The sequence below is a fragment of the Urocitellus parryii genome, chromosome 7 (genome assembly GCF_045843805.1).
Source record: "Urocitellus parryii isolate mUroPar1 chromosome 7, mUroPar1.hap1, whole genome shotgun sequence".
Lineage (NCBI taxonomy): Eukaryota > Metazoa > Chordata > Mammalia > Rodentia > Sciuridae > Urocitellus > Urocitellus parryii.
This window is the reverse complement of record NC_135537.1, coordinates 158,565,377-158,583,455: the sequence shown is the minus strand read 5'-3', so window position 1 is coordinate 158,583,455 and position 18,079 is coordinate 158,565,377. Positions and strand designations below refer to the sequence as shown.

Here is an 18,079-nt window from a genome sequence, read left to right as displayed (position 1 = left end):
CGGCCAGACAAATCCCACCCCTGGCCCCGCCCGTTCAATCTGTAGGGCTCTGGAGGAGACGGTTCCTGGGAGAAGCGAGGGGGCGGGGAGAGGAAATTCAAGCCTTTAGGGGTTCCTGACAGGTGTCTGGGGAAGAGGGCGGAGCCGGGGTAGGAAGGATGAGAAGGGAGGGGCGGCGCTGCCCCTTTAAGAGGCGGTGGCGGGGCCGGGACCTTTTCTCTTTCCCCGGAAGGAAAGCGCAGCCGGGACTGGGCGCGCAAGGTGGGGAGGTGCGGGGCTGGGCGTGAGGAGGCGGGGCGCACGCCGCGGGGGACCCCTCCCTCGCGTCCTCCCTGTGGTCCACGGGTCTGCTTGGCCAGATCCGCCGCCTGGCCGGGATAGAAGGCGATAGCGCGGTCAAGGGGGCGCGGCCGGGACAAGCTGGGGGCCGGGTGCTCTGGGTGTAGGGACGGTGACCCGGCAGCCGGACAGGCGTGAGAAGAGATCCACGGACCTTAGAAGGCGATCCGAGGGCGCAGACCTGGGCAGATGTGAAACTGAGCCGGCTAGGAGCGAGAAACTGATCAGCTCCGGGCGCAACGGCGCGGCAGGCTCGAGTGTCCTCTGAAGGCGCCCGGAGCAGGTGAACAGGTCCTCACTCCCCGCACCGCGCCCTCGAGCGCTCTGGTCCCCGCCCCGGCTCGCGCTCAGTCATGGGCCCCGGCCCCAACAGCGCGCCCCGCGCCCCGCGCCGGATGCTCTGCGCGCTCGCTTTGATGGTGGCGGCCGGCGGTCGCGTCGCCTCCGCCTTCAACCTGGACACCCGATTCCTGGTGGTGAAGGAGGCCCAGAACCCGGGGAGCCTCTTTGGCTACTCGGTCGCCCTCCATCGGCAGACACAGCGGCAGCAGCGATACCTGTAAGTCCGTCTGCGGGGGTGGGGAAGGAGAGAGTATGTGCGGGGGTGCGGATCCGGAGCTGGGTGGGAGCCCTGGGCCCTCGGTCTTCCAGACCCGCTGCCACTGGCCACTGTGACCTAGGATTAAGGGGGCGGGTACCCCGGCAGCTCTCAGACTGCCGAGTTTGGCGGGAAGTGAAGGATTGGGGAGCGGTAATCATTGGCGAGTGCTGACTCTGCCAGAACCTGTCTAGACGACACCTTTCCACCCTTCGGACCTCTCCCGAGAGAGGAAGTGGGGTCTCTGTTGCTTGAGCCGGCTACCTAGCACTGGTCTTTTCTCTGCGGGACTGGAAGCTGGGGAAAACTGCAAGATAAACACCTAGCGGACCCTCATTCCCCTCTGCCTGGGTAGAATCCGCAGCAAATGCATTTAAGCCCCACTTACACCTTGCATTTAGTCTGTGGCCACACCAACCACGCCCTCTGCAGAGCCAGCCTGGACTGCCTTCTCAACTGCTTGGCGTTGCAGTGAGGTGATGGGGAGTCTGGTGTTTGGAGCTGTCCAGAGGCTCCCTCCGACTCCTAGAGGAAGGGGCAGTAGAAGACAGGCTTAGTCTCTGGCGCCCACCCACAAGCGGAGAGCTCTCCCACCAGACCTCTTCCCTGCATTCCTCAGATTCATGTTGAACCGGCAGCCCTGAGTGTGTTTGTTTTGGTTTGAAGAGGGAAATGGTGTTTTTCTTTTCCTTCTGCCCTCCTTCCCCACAGCTGCAAGGAGAACCCGCCAGCGTGTGTGAGCGGGAAGAGGTGGGGGTTTCAGAGGGTTCTCTGCATGGGTTCAGTTTGCTGAGGTTGGCAGCTGGGGAAAGAGGGTGGCTGGAGGAGATAATGTTGCCCGGGAAAGGGCAGTGGCAGGGACAAATCAGGCAGGCCCCTTTCACCTAGGTGACCTGCTAGGCATCTTTCTCTACCTGGTCTCTAACTTGGCTAAACTAGAAGACCTGGTCAGCCTAAAACTGAGTTGAAAATGCTCCAGCTATAACTGAGGCCTGCAGAAACTTGAAGTTTGGAGTGTTCAAAGTCCAAACTCTGCTTCAGCTACCTACCTGCTCCTGCCCTGCTGGCCCAGCCCCTGTCCAGCCTACCTACCTGGACTTAGCCTCTCCCCCATCTGGCTTTCTTCTCAGAGGGTAGGGCCACCACACCCTTCCCAGCCGGGTTTAGCAACTTCAGTCTGGCTTTGGCCAGCCTTCCATCATTTGAAGGCCCTGAGTGACCACCAGTGAAAGATTCTATAGCAATGTTTTTTTTTCTATCCTAGCCCAGAAAATAATTTTCAGTTTTAAAATTTTTTTTTCATATATATATATATATAGATAGATAGATACATAGATAGATAGATGTTGATGGACCTTTATTTTATTCCTTTATTTATATGTGGTACTGAGAATCAAACCTAGTGCCTCACACAACCCCAGCCCCAATTTTCAGGTGTTTTGATGCAGAATCTCCATGACATAAAGTAACACAGTGAAAGAGCAGATTGGACTGGAAAGAAAGAATAAAAACTGATTCTTCAGCCCTTCCCTCTCTACTATGTGATCTTGAGCAAGTATTTCCCTGACAGTGGCCAATTTTTCCTTAAAAAAGCGTTGGACCTGAATCTATGTGTTCCTCCCCACCTCTGTTGGCCTATGAAAGGCAACTTGGCATTGTGGAGGGAGAAGCGGCTCAAAAGTCCTACTGCCAGAGTCTTGTCTTGGATCTGTCACTAACACCTGAGACTTTGTTTGCTCACATATCAGCAGAAGGGGAATGACATGCCTTTTCCATGGGGTTTTAGTGGGACTTGCATGGGATAGTGTGTGTAAAATGCTCTGTATGTGCCTAATTCTCCAAGGACCCTCCAGAGGCTCTCAGACAGAAGCCAGGATGGGGTACACCCACTTTGCCCATGGGCTCCACCCAAGATAGCTCAGCAAAGGGGTTCTTCTTTTTGGAGGAGTTTCAAAGTTGCCGAACCTTTGAGTGGCAGGTGGTTCTAGATCATTTCTGAGTCTCCCCATTGGGTATCCTCAGTCTCACCCAGGGGTCATTCTTTATCTTGATTCATCTCATCTTACAGAGTGCAGCCCCCTGGCCCTCTGGAAAAGTCAGCTGGCCCTAGCTGGGCTTAGCTGCAACCAGCTGTGTAGCCAGATGTGAACAGCTGTCTGAGCACCGAGCTCAAGGGAGCTAGTATGTCAAGCTGCAGGTTTCTATTCTTTTAGCCTCAAAGTCCCTTTGGGAGAACCAAAGTGTTCATATGGTTCTGAACAGGCCTTTTGTCTGGAGTTCACAGAAGGTCTCCAGGAGATGCAGGGACCCCTGAAATTATATGCAAATCATGTGTATTTGAACCTCATCCTAGGGACAGGAGGAGGGAAGAACACAGCTTTTGCCTTCTTAAAGAAGGCTTTGTTCCAGAAATGGCTAAAACCCCAAGGTGGACACTCCTTGCTGTGTCATCACCTTCATCTCTGCGCTCAGGTTCCCCACCCACAACCCAGCCCCAAGCTCCCAGTCTCTGTAAGGGAGGAATGAGGACCAAAGCACTTTTTGTTTGTTTGCTTGTTTGTTTGTTTGTTTGGTTTTTTTTTGTGTGTGTGTGTGTGTGTGTGTTTTTTGTTTTTGTTTTTGTTTTTGGTACTGGGGATTGAACTTAGGGGCACTTAACCACTAAGCTGCAACCCCAGCCCTTTTTTGTTACTTTATTTAGAGACAGGGTCTCACTGAGTTGCTTAGTGCCTTGCTAAGTTGCTGAGGCTGGTTTTGAACTTGCGATTCTCTTGCCTCAGCCTCCCCAGCTGTGATTTAGAGGTGCCTGGCACTTTGGGCTTCTTAGCAAGAGGCATGAGGAGTCCTGGGAGGCAGAAGTTCTGTTCTTCTGGGAGGTGGTTACTGATCCACCCCAGCACCTGCTTTGCCGTTCCCTGGTCTGGCCTGATCTTAGACTCTAGGGGATCTCTCTGGGCCCCCTCTCCTTTCCTCACTTGCTTGGAAATAAAGATGTCTGGGAGGCCTCAGGTGGGAGTGGCTGCAGCTCCTGGAAATGAGGTCATACTTGGGGCAAGGGGAGCTGGGCAACCTGTTGTGCTTTCCCAACACACATTTCCCTGGGCAGGCGGCCGGCAGCCTCTCCTGCTAGTGCCAGCAGAAGCAGCACGGCAGCTTCAGGCCAAAGGACTTTTCCCTGGACTCTCTCCAATGACCAGTCCAGGCCAGGGGGCTTCAAAGTGGGCAGGAGGTAGGGAAGGTTGATCTTAGAAATAAGAAGCAGCGAAAGGGACTCCATCAGAGCTAAACCAAGGAGGAAGATGATATCCATTGCAGCAAGTGGGATTGAGGCTAGATGACTTGAAGAAGAATGCCCTGTGGGGTCAAATATGGAAAAATCCTGAAGAGCCGGGGAAAGGGAGAAGAAACGGGGAAAGGGAGAAGAAACGGGAAAAATAGTCTGTTGTGCTTATTCCATTACTTGGAGCACCCCCCCCCCCAGCCTCTTTCTGCTGTCCTCATTTTCTCCTTCCCTCCAGCGTGTTGCTCTGGTTCTTGGGCTGAGTCACCAGGAGGAGAGGGGGCTGTGTGGGCAGCCTAAGGAGGATGGGAGGGCTGCAGTTTCAGCCTCCATAGGAGCAGCCTCTGGGGAGGTGGCTAATTTGGGCAGCAGGGCTGGCACAGGGCTGGCATCTGAGCATCTAGGAGCTGCCCCTTCCCACCCCAGGGCTTTAGGCCAGAGCAGATCCCCTCCCCCTCCTGCTTCCTGGCCTGGCATGGGAAGGAGCCCAGGGGCTAAGGACCCTAGGAATAAGGCAGGGGACTGAGTGCTAGATCCCCTGGCCTCCTCCTCTTTCCACAGGTTCCACCCACACTCCCGAGATGAAGGAGACTGTGAGGTTGAATCATAGAGACTGTTTCTTTGAGCATCACCCCAGTGCCCGGGGGGGGGGGGGGGGGGGGGCTCCTTTTTGGAGTGAGCCAACTTGGTGCCCTGAACTCTCCTGGGCCCCATTCCCCAGCCTTCTCCAATTCTACCACTTTGTGCTGCTCCATTAGCTTCGTGCTGCCCTGGAGTAACACTGGGGCCGGGTGAGGAAGAACTCAGGGCTCAGGGGGTCTCCAGAGGCCAGGAGGTGCCTTCAGAATGGAACAGACTCAAGGGTGAGGAGGCAGCTAGGTGAGAGCCCTTGAGCCATCTTTTCCTCCACACCCCCTCCCTCCCAGCCCAGCTTGACTCCAGGAGAGGCCAGGTCCACCTTCTGTTTTCCTAGAGCTTCATCCGGGCTACCCTTCGCGGCCTCTGCCTTCTGACTGGCTGGGAGTTGGGTTAAACGCTGATCTGAGAGGGGTGGGTTTTTGGACTGCCTGATCTGGACCAGCCCCAGCAGCAGGTAGCTGGCTGAGGTTTTCATTTGCATAACAATTTGTATCTCATTTGCATATTAGTAAGGTTCCCTGCAGCCTCTGGATTCTCCAGCCCTCACCACGGAACACCTGGCTGTGACTGGGGAAGCAGGAACCTGACTCTCTGCAAACCTGCCTTCCCCTATGCACACGCAGGCCTCTGGCTGGAGACCCATTGGATCCTGGGCTGGGAGCCAGAGGGCCTTAAAGGGCCTCTGAGCGGGCCAAGTAAGAGCTAAAAATACTCCAGGGGGTGTGGGGGGGGCTCCTGTGGAATCTCTGAGGGGGGGACCTAGGATGTGGGTTTGGGATTAAAGCATTGGTCCTGCCCCCTCCTCCATTTGTGGGCACAAGGCCGCTCTGGCAAGGGGGGTGGATATAGGTGGTATAGGAATTTGTTTAATCCAGTTGCCATTTATGCCCAGCTCTGCTGCCTCAGTACCTCAGGCAGCTAGAAGGAGGGTTCCCTCAGCTCCTCCTGGCTGAGGTGAGGGAGCTGGGAGGCAGAGAGACCCCATTCCTTGGGCACCTCCTGCCAGTAGCTTGGACAGGGCAGGAGCAGCATGAGGGCAGTATTTCCACTATGTTGCATGTCCTGGAACGCAACCTGGGCTCCTTAGGGTCCCCTTCACTGCTGAAGCCTGTACCCTTTCAAGGTCATCATAGGTGACCTCCACCTCCAGCTGATACTGTTTTTTTTCCCTAGAATGACTCTAGCCACCAGTGCCCACACCCTCAGTGACTGCCTGGTATCGTCAGGCTGCGGGAGCCCTACTTGTGTCCAGTCCCCTGCTCCCTCTAAACGATGGCAGTACTCTGTTCCTTTCCCCTCTGCTCCAGGCCCCCTAACCTGGTAGGACTGAAATTCCTGGGGTCCCTGAAGGGAGTCTGGGGTCATGCTAGAGCCAGTCTTGGTGCCACAAGAAATCAGAACAGCCATGGCTTCATAGTCAGAAAGCTTTTTACCAAGTGAACCCATTTATTCCTCCAATAACCCCCAAAGGTGGGTAAAACAGCTGCTGTTTCCATTTTACAGATGAGATAATCCAGGCTCTGGGAGAGGAAATTACCCTTGGAGACAGAATAGATCCTAGAACAAGGTCACCAGCTCCCAGGCTGGGATGTTCCTTTCCCACGGGCCCTGGCTTTCTTCATCTGTTAGGAGCCCTGGGGGTGGATGTCCCTGGGTGGTCAGGCAGTGGACTCACTGAGCCACCCTCCCCATCCCAGGCAGAAGGTGACTGACCAGGCCACTGTGGCTCCCTGTCAGCCTCCCTGTGGGGCTCATAATCTCATAATGTTACTCTTCTTGGGGAAGCCCAGCCCTCACTCCCAGGAACACTTCCCCAGGGTGAGGTTTGAGCTGCAGAAGTGAGGTGCAGACAGAGGCCACGCCCCTTCCCAGCACCCCAGGCTGTGCATTCCTGAATCCCAGTGGGAGGAGACACTCCAGGCCCCAGCTTGCCTGGCCCTGCCCTACCCACTCCCTGCCTCCTTCCTAAGTAGGTCCTTGGCAGGGGCTGCAGGCACAGCCCTTGCTTAGCACTTCCAGAGTCTGATGGGAGCCCTGGAGCCCAAGTTCTGAGCCTGGGGCCTCAAGGTGATAATGTTTCTGGGGCCAGTTGGAGGAGCACCTGAAAGGTGCATCATCAGGATCGAGGAGGGGTCCTGGCAGAACATTGAGAGGCTGCAGGGACGCTTCTGGGGAGGAGGCATGGAAGAACTGGGTTCTCCAGCAGGGGTGCCCTGGATTCGAGAAGGTCAGTGGTGGGCTGAGGAATTTGCCTCTTTCACGAAGATGTCTGATGGTCATGGCCCCATGACTATCCTCAGAGATAATATTTCAGGGCTGATCCCTCTGGTTCCAGCCACCCCTTTGGTGTGGGATGGATTGCCAGGGCTCTAAGCACCCTTGTAAGAGCTCATCGTCAATGTCATGTCCCCAAAGATGGATTCTGGAGGCAAGGAAATAGTCCTTGCCCATCCACCGGAACAGGGCTGCTGGACCACGTCGTTCAAAGTGTCAGGTCATTGGAACCCAGTTCTAGGACTCCTCCCCTCTACCTTCATCTCTGAGGCCAAAACATTCCTTTGAAAACCCAGATCTGACCATGTCATCTGGTTGGGTTGCCCTCTGCGGCTCCTCCAAGGCCCTTCCCACCCTCTCCTCCTGTCCCTCCCCGGATGTTCCTGGGCTCCAACTCTATGGAGGGCCTGAGCTCTGAATCACCCTGCTTCCTCATGTTTCCTGGCCCTGGCACATGCAGTACCTTTGCCTAAAGTGCCCTTGCTCCCCTTCTTCATCGGGTGACCCCTGGTCATTGTCCTCAGACACCCTCTTCTGCAGGTCTCTCTGTGTCCTTTTCCTGTGGCACTCACTGTCTGTTCCTGCCTGCCTTCCCTTACCCTGGGCTCTTTCCTGGAGGGCAGGGGCTGGGGTCCATTCTTGTCCCAGCCCCAGAGCCTAGCACAGAGCCAATACTCAGTAACTGGGTGTTGAATGACAAGTTGGCTGGGGGGGAGATTGGGAGAGTCTGAGCCTGGAACCCCCTGCCTCCCTGCCCGCAGGCTCCTGGCTGGTGCCCCCAGGGAACTTGCTGTGTCTGATGGCTACACCAACCGGACTGGTGCTGTGTACTTGTGTCCCCTCACTGCCCACAAGAACGACTGTAAGCGGATGGACATCACGGAGAAAAGTGAGGAGCAGTGTCTGGTGGGGAGGCACAGCGAGAGGACAAGGCTTGCTTATGTAGTTTCGAGTGATTTCTGATCTAGTGACTAGTAAAACAGAGAGCCTTAGAGCAGATGTGGGATTGGTAGATACCAAAGTTATGACGGACTGAAGAGGGGAGGAGCCGGGGCTGCCCTACTGGGGTTGGGAGTCTAAGAGAACTACTGCCCTCTGGGGGTTTGGAGCACTGGTATATGGGGTGAGGTGCCCTGGTTCATGATCCCTCCCATGCCTTTAGGTGACCCTGACCATCACATTATTGAGGACATGTGGCTCGGGGTGACTGTGGCCAGCCAGGGCCCGGCAGGCAGAGTCCTGGTAAGTGGGCACTCACTGCTGGCCCTGCCCTGCCCCCCCTCTCCTTCCTTCTCCAGGGGTGCATGCATGTGGCCTTTGCAAGTATCCATTCCAGTGGCTGCATCTCCACAGGCCTCTCTATCCTTGCACTCTGTACTCTAGGGGAGGGGGTGTGTCCCTTGGGCTGTCTCCCAAGGCCGGGCATGGCCTGGGTCCTGTCTGAATCACCCTCTTCCTCCCCGCACCCACATGGGGTGTTCTTCATTCGTGGGAACTTGCAGGAGCAAAGGGCAGAGAGGGCCCCAGGCGGTTGGGCGCTGGCCTGCCTCCTTCCTGGGAGTCAGGCTGCCGGAAGAGGCGCAGCCCTGCTGACCCCAGCTTACCCAGCTCTGCTTTGGGGGCTACTCCCTGCTGTCAGTTGTCACTTCCTATACACATCCTTTAGTGTTAGCCCCTGGGGGTCTCCATTTCCAAGGCCCAGATGGACATTTTTGTTTTCATTTTAAAATTCATGTAAAATATACATACAGTGAAATGTACAGATATGAAGTTTCTAAGAGGGTTTTTTTTTATTTGTTTGTTTTGTTTTTTTTTTGTTTTGTTTTTGTTTTATAGTACTGGGGATGGAACCCAGGCCCTCACACAGGCTGGGCAAGTGCTGTACCCTTGAACTACACACCCAGCCCATTTCTGTGAGTTTTGAGGGATATGTATATACCTGCGTAATCAACACGCATGAAAGATGAAGCATATGTACATCACCCCAGAAAGTTCTCTGTGCCTCTTTATAGTCAATTACCACCCCTGTAGCCATCACTGCTGTGATTTCTGTCACCTTTGAACACTATTCCGAGCTCCAGGTTTGCATCAGTTCACTGAAACACGTTTTTGTGACCCCTGTTGCGAATGGTTATAGGTCTACGAGACCATTTAAAGCCATTCTAGATCCTGAGTCCTTAGCAATGAGCTAATCACTCACCCATTCAATCATTCCACAAATATTTAGTGAGTACCTACTGAGTACCAAGCACTGTGCTAGTCCTGGAAACTTAGGACAGGCTCATGTGACATGCTAGTGGCTCTCATAGCTAGAAGGGATCAGGGAAAAGCAAATAAACAAGAATGGGGCAGTTTCTGATTATGCCTGACCCTAGGCTATTTTAAAACACCCCCCTTTTTCTTCTTTCTGTGTTCTTGCCTGGAGCATGCTTAACACATGCTCTACCACTGAGCTACACCCCCAGCCCTAGAACACACTAATCTGATTCACTGGTTTGTCCAATAAATCTATATTGAGTAGCTGCAGGGGGCCTGGAGCTGTGTGTAGAGAGAGTCACCTTTATGAGGCAGCACAGTATCTTTTGTTTGAATATTCTCTGCCTCTATGTAGGTGTGAGATCTTGGAGAGGCTACTAAACTCTCTCTGCTTTGGTTTCTTTATCTACAATGGGGGAAATAAGTGTCCCCACACTATGGAGTTGTTAATGTCTGGCAAACAGTAAGCACTCAGTAAGTGTTAGCTGCTGCTATTATTATTATTATTATTATGAGTATTACTATTATTATTCCAGTTTAATATTGGTCCTTTTATTAAGCAGACAGGGTCATCTGGGGACAGAGAGAAGCAAGTCCCCTAATCTCTCTGGAAATGACCCATTTTGGACTTTAGAATCTAAGCCCCACCTTCCCTCATCCTTTCTCCTAGCTGTCTTAGCTACTCTCAAATCCATACAAATTTTCCAAAAATTGCTCTTGACCTTCAGAACAGATTTCTGGATATTGGAAAGGGAATGTGAGTTTAATTATCACCATAGAAAGGAAAAGAAGCCGGGGGTTCTCCTTCAGTCCCACAAAGCCCGAGGTGCCTGGGCCAGAGGAGACAGCTTTCCCTGGGCCCCTGCTCTGGCTAAGGCCTCATGTGTTGGGGGGTGCTCCCCAGGTCTGTGCCCACCGCTACACCCAGGTGCTGTGGTCAGGGTCGGAGGACCAGCGGCGAATGGTAGGCAAGTGCTACGTGCGGGGCAACGACCTAGAGCTGGACGACAAAGATGACTGGCAGACCTACCACAACGAGATGTGCAACAGTAACACCGACTACCTGGAGACAGGCATGTGCCAGCTGGGCACCAGTGGCGGCTTTACCCAGAACACCGTGTACTTTGGAGCCCCTGGTGCCTACAATTGGAAAGGTGGGGACCATGGAAAAAGGGAGGAGGAGCAGAGAGCACTCACCCCCCCCCCTACCCTGTTAGCCACTGGGACTGCCCACCCCAGACCATCCCCACTAGGGGGCAGGAGAGATGGGCAGAAGCCCTTGTGCCAACAGTGGCAATCATGACCTCCACTATTTTAGCATTTACTGTGTGCCAGGGACTTTCTTAATTATACTCTTATAATACTCATTTTATAGGATAAAAAAAACTGAGCCTTAGAGAAGTGAAATAAATAGCCTCTGGCCAATAATAAGTTCTGAAACCTGGATTGTCATGTGGGTCCATCTGACTGCAACTTAGCCACTAAAAACTTATTTATATTTATTTATTTTTGTGATGCAGGGGAGTGAACCCAGAGCCTCACACATGCTAAGCAAGTAGTCTACCGCTGAGCTACGTACCCAACCCTTTATATTTTTGAGACAGGGTCTTGCTAAGACAAGCTGGCCTCAAACTTGACAACTCTCCTGCCTCAGCTTTCTGAATAGCTGGATTATAGGTGTGTACCACTGCACCTAGATTCAAAACTTACTTTAAAAATAAAACATGCTCCTCCTGGAACAGCCACTAAATAGTACAGCAGGATTTGGTAAAATAAAGAGTAAAATTGTCACTGGGCACCGTGGTGCATACCTGTAAACCCAGCAGCTCAGGAGGCTGAGGCAGAAGGATCGAGAGTTCAGAGGCAGAAGGATCGAGAGTTCAGAGCCAGCCTCAGCAAAAGTGAGACCCTGTCTCTAAATAAATATAATACAAAATAGGGCTGGGGATGTGGCTCAGTGGTTGAGTGCCCCTGAGTTCAATCCCTGGTACCCCACCTCCCAAAAAGTAAAAATGTCTCTCCTCTCCCATCCATCTCCTTCAACACATTTCTTTTTTTAAATATCTTTATTTTATTTATTTATTTGTATGTGATGCTGAGAATCAAACCCAGTGTCTCACACATGATAGGCAAGTGCTCCACCACTGAGCCGAAACCCCAGCCCTCAAACCATTTCTTGATGCTAATAGTATCTTTTGAATCCTTCTTAGAATATAAGATAACTTTTAAAAGAAAAAACCTGAAAACAGAATCCTACTAAACATGCTATCCTGCTACTTTTTCTTTTCACTTATCCAAAGCCAGGGGTATTTCTTCATGTCACATGCATGGAGGGCCACCCTTTTGGGGACTGCGGGACATACTGTCCTACAGGTGTCTGATGACTCAGGCGTCCTCCATCTCTGCCTCTCTCCATCACACAGATTGTAGTGATAGTGACTCCTCTCCTCTTCATGTATCCTTATTGTCACAGAATCTACAGGCAGGGAACCCTCAGTCTCCTCCTCTTGACCAGCAGGTGGCCCAGCCATAGCCACAGCTCTGGGCTCATGGAACAATGAGGTTCTGCCCCCTCCCCTGGCCCTGCCTCCCTCCCCCTGGTCCTTTAGAACCTTGGCAGGGTCACAGGTACTCTACCTGGGAACAGGTAGGCAACCCAAAGATAATGGCATGGAGCCTGCCCAAGGCATCTGGAGGGTGGGAAAGTGTCACCTAGTGTCCACACCCAGGAGCCTGTAGGCAGGAGTCTGGCCATGCCTCTACAGCTAGTTTCCATGGCACTGTGAGGAAGTCAGTTTCCCTCCCAGGGCCTTACTTTTCTCATCTGCAAAATGGGAGTCATCCATCATATGACATCATGACATTTCTAAAGGGGTCATGTTTTGCAAATGACAAAGTGCTCACAAAAGGTGTGATTACAATGGGGTGAGGGGGCTAGACGTGGTGGAAGAGAAAGGGTTGGTGACTCCTACCCCTCCCTTTTCCCAAATCCTTGTGAAGGAAACAGCTACATGATTCAGCGGAAGGACTGGGATTTATCTGAGTATAGTTACAAGGACCCAGAGGACCAAGGAAACCTCTACATTGGTGAGTTCAGTTCTGGGGGCCCATTGGGTGATAAAAAAGAAGGCGGCTCAGTCCCTAATACACTGGCTCTCTTCCTTCAGTGCCTGGTGGAGGAGGGCGGCTAGAGTGTAGGTGTGACCAGTGGCATTTAGTTCAACTGGTACACACTTATTAAGCACCACCTATATGCCAGACTCTGCTCCAAGTTCTCACATGCAAAGTTGCTACCCTTACAGAGCTCAGTCCAGAGTGTAGGAGGAGTGGGGCTGGAATGGGGCACAGACACAGGCGCTCAGGGCTCCACTTTCTTGTCCCACTTGGAATTGAATATAATGGGGTTCAGGAAACTAGGGAGATGGACCCAGAGTAGAAGGGGACACAGTTTGCTGGGGGCTTATCGAACATCTTCCCTTCATCCCAGGGTACACGGTGCAGGTAGGCAGTGCCATCCTGCATCCCACGGATATCACTGTTGTGACGGGTGCCCCACGACACCGACATATGGGGGCAGTCTTCTTGCTGAGCCAGGAGATGGGCGGGGACCTGCGGAGGAGGCAGGTGCTGGAAGGCACGCAGGTGGGCGCTTATTTTGGCAGCGCCATTGCCCTGGCGGACCTGAACAACGATGGGTGAGAATCTAGGGACATCCTCTGGGGCCAGGGTGAGAGGTGTGGAAAGGTGGGCTGGCCAGGCCAGGGCAGGGAAATGGAAACTTTGCAATTGTGCATTTGTTCAATGCTTGTGGTGAGTTTGCAATCAGAGTGGATGGGCGGCTCTGTATTTGCATGCCATATGCAGGACACCTGCACTCTCCTGTCTTTACCTGTCTTTGTATGGCTCCAACAGATTTGGGCTGTTTGGGTGTGATCTTTGCTTGCATGGCTTCTCCATGACATGAGTTTCCTATTCAGTGGGCCATGTTGGCCCTTCCTGTGTCCTTCCCATGCGCTGGGACCTGAGGTGCCATTGGCACAGTTGTGTACCCTGCCACCATTCTGCAAGTTATGCATCATCTGGGGGGCCAGCCTCACACTCTCATCTCCCCTGCCCTTTCTCACCTGTGCAGGTGGCAGGACCTCCTGGTGGGTGCTCCCTACTACTTTGAGCGGAAAGAGGAAGTCGGGGGTGCGGTCTACGTCTTCATGAACCAGGCGGGCACCTCCTTCCCTGCCCACCCCTCCCTCATCCTTCATGGCCCCAGTCGCTCTGCCTTCGGCTTCTCTGTGGCCAGCATTGGTGACATCAACCAGGATGGATTCCAGGGTATGAGCCAGCACCCCTTCCCCAGCACCCCCACTGACTGAGCACCAACTGCATACCAGGCTTGACAGGGCCTGTGGAGGAGACGGGATGGGGCTTGGGCCCAACTTTCTCAGAGCCATCCTAGAGAGAGGATGTGCAGAGGGTGACAGGTGAACCTGGAGGAGGTGATAAGTGGTTGATAAGGATGGGTTGAGAGTACATAGTGGGAAGGAACAGAAGGGATGCAATGGGAATGCAGGAACTTATCCATGTGCCAAATCTAGCGGATGTGGAGTTTCCATCAGAGACAGGCTGGAGAGGGAGTGTGGGATTCGGGGTGGGTGTTTTGAAAGCCAGGCAGAGGAACTGGTGCTTTCTATTGGCTAATTGGGGTTTCAGGGTGTATAGGAAACATCCAGAGAAAGTTTTGGAGCAGAGGTGCAATATGATATAGCTTCATACCTTGAAAGATGATTCTGGCGGAGATTGTAGGACCGAAGGAGAGATGAGATCAGGATTGTCGTGTATCAGGTGTGGGATGACTAGGACTGGACAAGGTGGGGGCCCTACATACAGGAGTATGACCAGTGCTCTGTAGGATTTGGGTGTCGTGGAGAGGGTTAGATCAGGGTGTCAGCCTGGATGCCATGGGAGCCCTTGGCTTATCCAGAAGTCACTTCTCTGACAACCTCAGTTTTCGAGGACCTAGCTGAGAACTAAAAGGAACCAAAGGCAGAGGGACCTCTGAAGAGACAAAATGGGTGCCAGAAACTTGGGGCGGTAAAGCCCAAGCACTTCCTATGGAAGGCTCGTTTAGTTTCTGCCTGTGGCTGGCATAGTTTGCTAACAAGCTTGGCTTTCCGATCATCCAGACCCTACGAGGTCAAGTGCAGCAAATGAGAATGAGTTCAATGAAGTCTAAGAAGATCATAAAATGTTTTGGGTTTATTTGTGGAAATAATGAATTTTAAGTCTTGACACTTGAAGTAAAATTTCACTGTCCTTATGATTAAAATCCCAGTGCCTGGTATTAGGTACGGGCTCACACATCCTCTTCTTCCCTCACTCATTGTGTCTCTGGGTTTCCTGAGTCTTTTTTCCTCATCCATAAAATAGAGGTAATAGTACCTACCCCACAGCCCCCTCATGAGGGGTGTGCGGCAGCCACAGATGGGAACACCTCCTTTTCAGACCCTGCTGATAAATGGCATTAGAAGAAGAGCCAGGATGTCTGGAGATTAGATTGGTGGGGACATGGAAAGGGGAAGTTACTGGGCAGGGCTCAGGAATCTAGGATGTGGCTTTGCCTATGGCGTTGACTTGCTGCGTGACTGTAGGGAAATCACTTCCCCTCTTCGAAACCTGCCTTCTCACCTGCAAAAGGAAGCACCTGGGCTGCAGATGGTCACCTTTAACCCTGAGCTGCAGACCTCTGCAATGTCCCTGCTGCTGTCGGCACCACCTGGCAGGGTGAGGTCAATGCCACGCGGGGCTCTGTGGCCTGCAGCACAGGGTTCGGGAGATGTGGGGCCTGGTACCTGGGTGACACTGTCCTGCCTCTCCTCCCAGACATTGCGGTGGGAGCCCCGTTTGAAGGCCTTGGCAAAGTGTACATCTACCACAGCAGTTCCAGGGGGCTCCTCAGACAGCCCCAGCAGGTATGAAAAGCTGGGGACGCCTCTGCTGCCCCTGACAGCTGAAGTGGACCTTCTCTCCTCTCCCTACCCACCCCTTCCAGATTTCTCCAGGCCTCCCTCCCCAGAACCCTTTCCCTTGTCCCCAGGTAATCCATGGAGAGAAGCTGGGGCTTCCTGGCTTGTCCACCTTTGGCTACTCTCTGAGTGGGCAAATGGACGTGGATGAGAACTTCTACCCAGACCTGCTTGTAGGGAGCCTGTCGGACCATATCGTACTGCTGCGGTGAGCCAGGGGGATGCCGGACAGGGGCCTTTCTCCCCTCATCCCTGTCTGTGTGGAGTCCATTTTCGTCCATCTTCAGCACTAGGTCCACAGAAGGTTGAGCCCCAGCCCTGGCCAGGGGCAGGCGGGAGGCACTGAAATCTCCCTGCTTCTGTTGTCCCTACAGGGCCCGGCCCGTCATCAACATCCTCCACAGGACCTTGGTTGCCAGGCCAGCTGTGCTGGACCCTACGCTGTGCACAGCCACCTCTTGGTAAGACCACCTACTCATCATCTATGGGCTGGCCAGAAGGGTCCCAGCCCCCAAGCCCTTCCCCTGGCCACTCCTGATATCCCACCTTTAAAGATCTGATACTGGAACTAGCATTTCTGTCCCTATCCAGCCTCATTAAAAAGCAGAATTTCTTACAGGAGATAGTGAGGGAATTGGGGGCAGTAGAGTATAGTGGTTAGGAATAGGAGCTCTGGACTGCAAACCCCAGCTGTGTACTGTGGGAGAGGGGGCAGGCTCTGAGGAGTGAGGACTCTGAGGGAGAGGGAAGAGGAATATACTTAGGTGGATGGATGTGCACAAGAAGGAAGAGTCACCCTGGGCAAATTATTCATTTCTGAGTCTTAGATCCCTCACCTGTAAAAGAGTTAATAAACAATTCACAGGGTTGTTATAATTACATAAGACAATGTATCAGAAAAAAAAATCCCTAGAACAGCAACTTTATATACCTTAAATGCTTAAAAAATGTTAGTTGCTAAGAAAGTGGTGATAATGGTGGTGAGTGGACAGAGGAGGTCTGCACTGGAGATCCAGATACCTGGGCTCAAGACGGGGCAGGGCTCCTAATTCGTACCTTTGGACAAGTCTTGCTCTCTGGGTGTGTTCTCCCAATTGTGATTTTTAACCCTACTTTCTTTGGCCTTAGGGGAGTGGGATGGAATGGGACAGAGACACCACAGACCAGCTTTGTGGATGCCCCAGTTTTGTCCCTGCCTTTCCCCAGAAGGGCCCTGGGTTCCCTTTTGCCTAGTACAGGAGTGAGAGCTAGGGCTTGGCTATCTGTGCCCCACAGTGACGGGTCCCTCCTTGTCCTCCCACCAACAGTGTGCAAGTGGAGCTGTGCTTTGCTTACAACCAGAGTGCTGGGAACCCCAACTACAGGCGAAACATCAGTGAGTGCCAGGCACAGGGCGAGGGGGAGCACACTCACCTGGCTACTTACTGACTGCCCTGTGTACCTGTAGCCCTGGCCTATACCCTGGAGGCTGATCGCGACCGCCGCCCGCCCCGGCTGCGCTTTGCCAGAAGCCAGTCACCTGTCTTCCATGGCTTCTTCTCCATGCCTGAGACGCGCTGCCAGACACTGGAGCTGCTCCTGATGGTGAGGGAGGAGCACAGGGAGGAGACCCGTGTTTCCCCAGGTCAAGAGTAAGGGGCAGGGGTCTCCCCAGAGACAGTGTGGGGCAGGCAGCCTGGAATGCCATAGGTGGATGGATTCTAGATGAGGCTACAGTGCACAGTACCAGCACACAGTAGGGGAGAGATAGAGCCCCCAGGGTGGGGACGGGGCCAAGGGTCTTCTCACCTCTAAGAAAAGTGAGGGGGTTTGCGGGAGATCTTATAGCTCACCTCTGGGGAAAAAAGGAGTCCATGATTGAGGGGCAAGTTCAATACCATTCCAGGGAGTTGAAAGTGGAAGGGGAAAATTCCTCCTGGGGAATAGATGAATGGAGGCTCAACCCCCACCTGGAGGGACCTCAGAAGGGAGAGCTAGCAGGCAAGATGGTAGAAAGTCTGAATCTGATGGTTGGACTAAGGGGTTCCAGGCTAACTTAGGGGGTCTTCAGGTTGGAGAGAGCGCCAGCTTCTCCCTCAGGCTCAGGGTGATGTGAGGAGAGGGTAACTTGGGAGAGGGCACAGTTGGCTCAGCTTGCCTTCTCTCCCCAGGACAATGTCCGTGACAAACTCCGCCCCATTGTCATCTCCATGAACTACTCTTTACCCTTGAAGATGCCTGAGGGCCCCCGCCTGGGGCCGCGCTCTCTGGACGCCTACCCGGTCCTCAACCAGGCACAGACTCAGGAGAACCACACCGAGGTGGCTGGGGTCCAAGCCAGGAGGGCTGCAGGGTGAGGGCTCGCTCTATGGGGTGTAGCCTCTCACACCTCCGACTGCTCCAGGTCCAGTTCCAGAAGGAGTGTGGGCCTGACAACAAGTGCGACAGCAACTTGCAGATGCAAGCGTACTTCGTGTCTGAGCAGCTGCAGCGGCTGGAAAGGTGGGCTCTTAGCAGCGCTGATTGGCCAAGGGCGCGACGGGCCTCATTGGCTCACTGGGTTTGGGGCGGGGCCACACTGGACAGGGGCGGGGCCTCATAGTTAGATGAACCTGAAAAGAGGAACTAGATAGGCTAGGTGCGAAGTCTTCCAGGTGAGACTGTGGGGCACGGCCTGGCTGGCCAGAGAAGGAA

At 53.5% G+C, this 18,079-nt stretch overlaps 1 protein-coding gene across 2 annotated transcripts in view; it reads left to right on the top strand.

The window, feature by feature from the left end:
* The first annotated feature begins 248 nt into the window (after positions 1-248).
* Itga3 (integrin subunit alpha 3) overlaps positions 249-18,079 on the top strand; it is a 28,467-nt gene continuing 10,636 nt past the window's right edge. For both annotated transcript variants that reach the window (XM_026386893.2, XM_026386894.2), the window contains exons 1-14: positions 249-898; positions 7,892-8,019; positions 8,293-8,372; positions 10,291-10,540; positions 12,387-12,473; positions 12,874-13,081; positions 13,519-13,715; positions 15,264-15,352; positions 15,478-15,614; positions 15,781-15,867; positions 16,714-16,781; positions 16,854-16,990; positions 17,557-17,706; positions 17,790-17,887. In XM_026386893.2, coding sequence (XP_026242678.2) covers positions 693-898; positions 7,892-8,019; positions 8,293-8,372; positions 10,291-10,540; positions 12,387-12,473; positions 12,874-13,081; positions 13,519-13,715; positions 15,264-15,352; positions 15,478-15,614; positions 15,781-15,867; positions 16,714-16,781; positions 16,854-16,990; positions 17,557-17,706; positions 17,790-17,887 — 1,922 coding nt within the window. In that variant the 5' untranslated portion in view covers positions 249-692. The remainder of the gene's footprint in view (positions 899-7,891; positions 8,020-8,292; positions 8,373-10,290; positions 10,541-12,386; positions 12,474-12,873; positions 13,082-13,518; positions 13,716-15,263; positions 15,353-15,477; positions 15,615-15,780; positions 15,868-16,713; positions 16,782-16,853; positions 16,991-17,556; positions 17,707-17,789; positions 17,888-18,079) is intronic.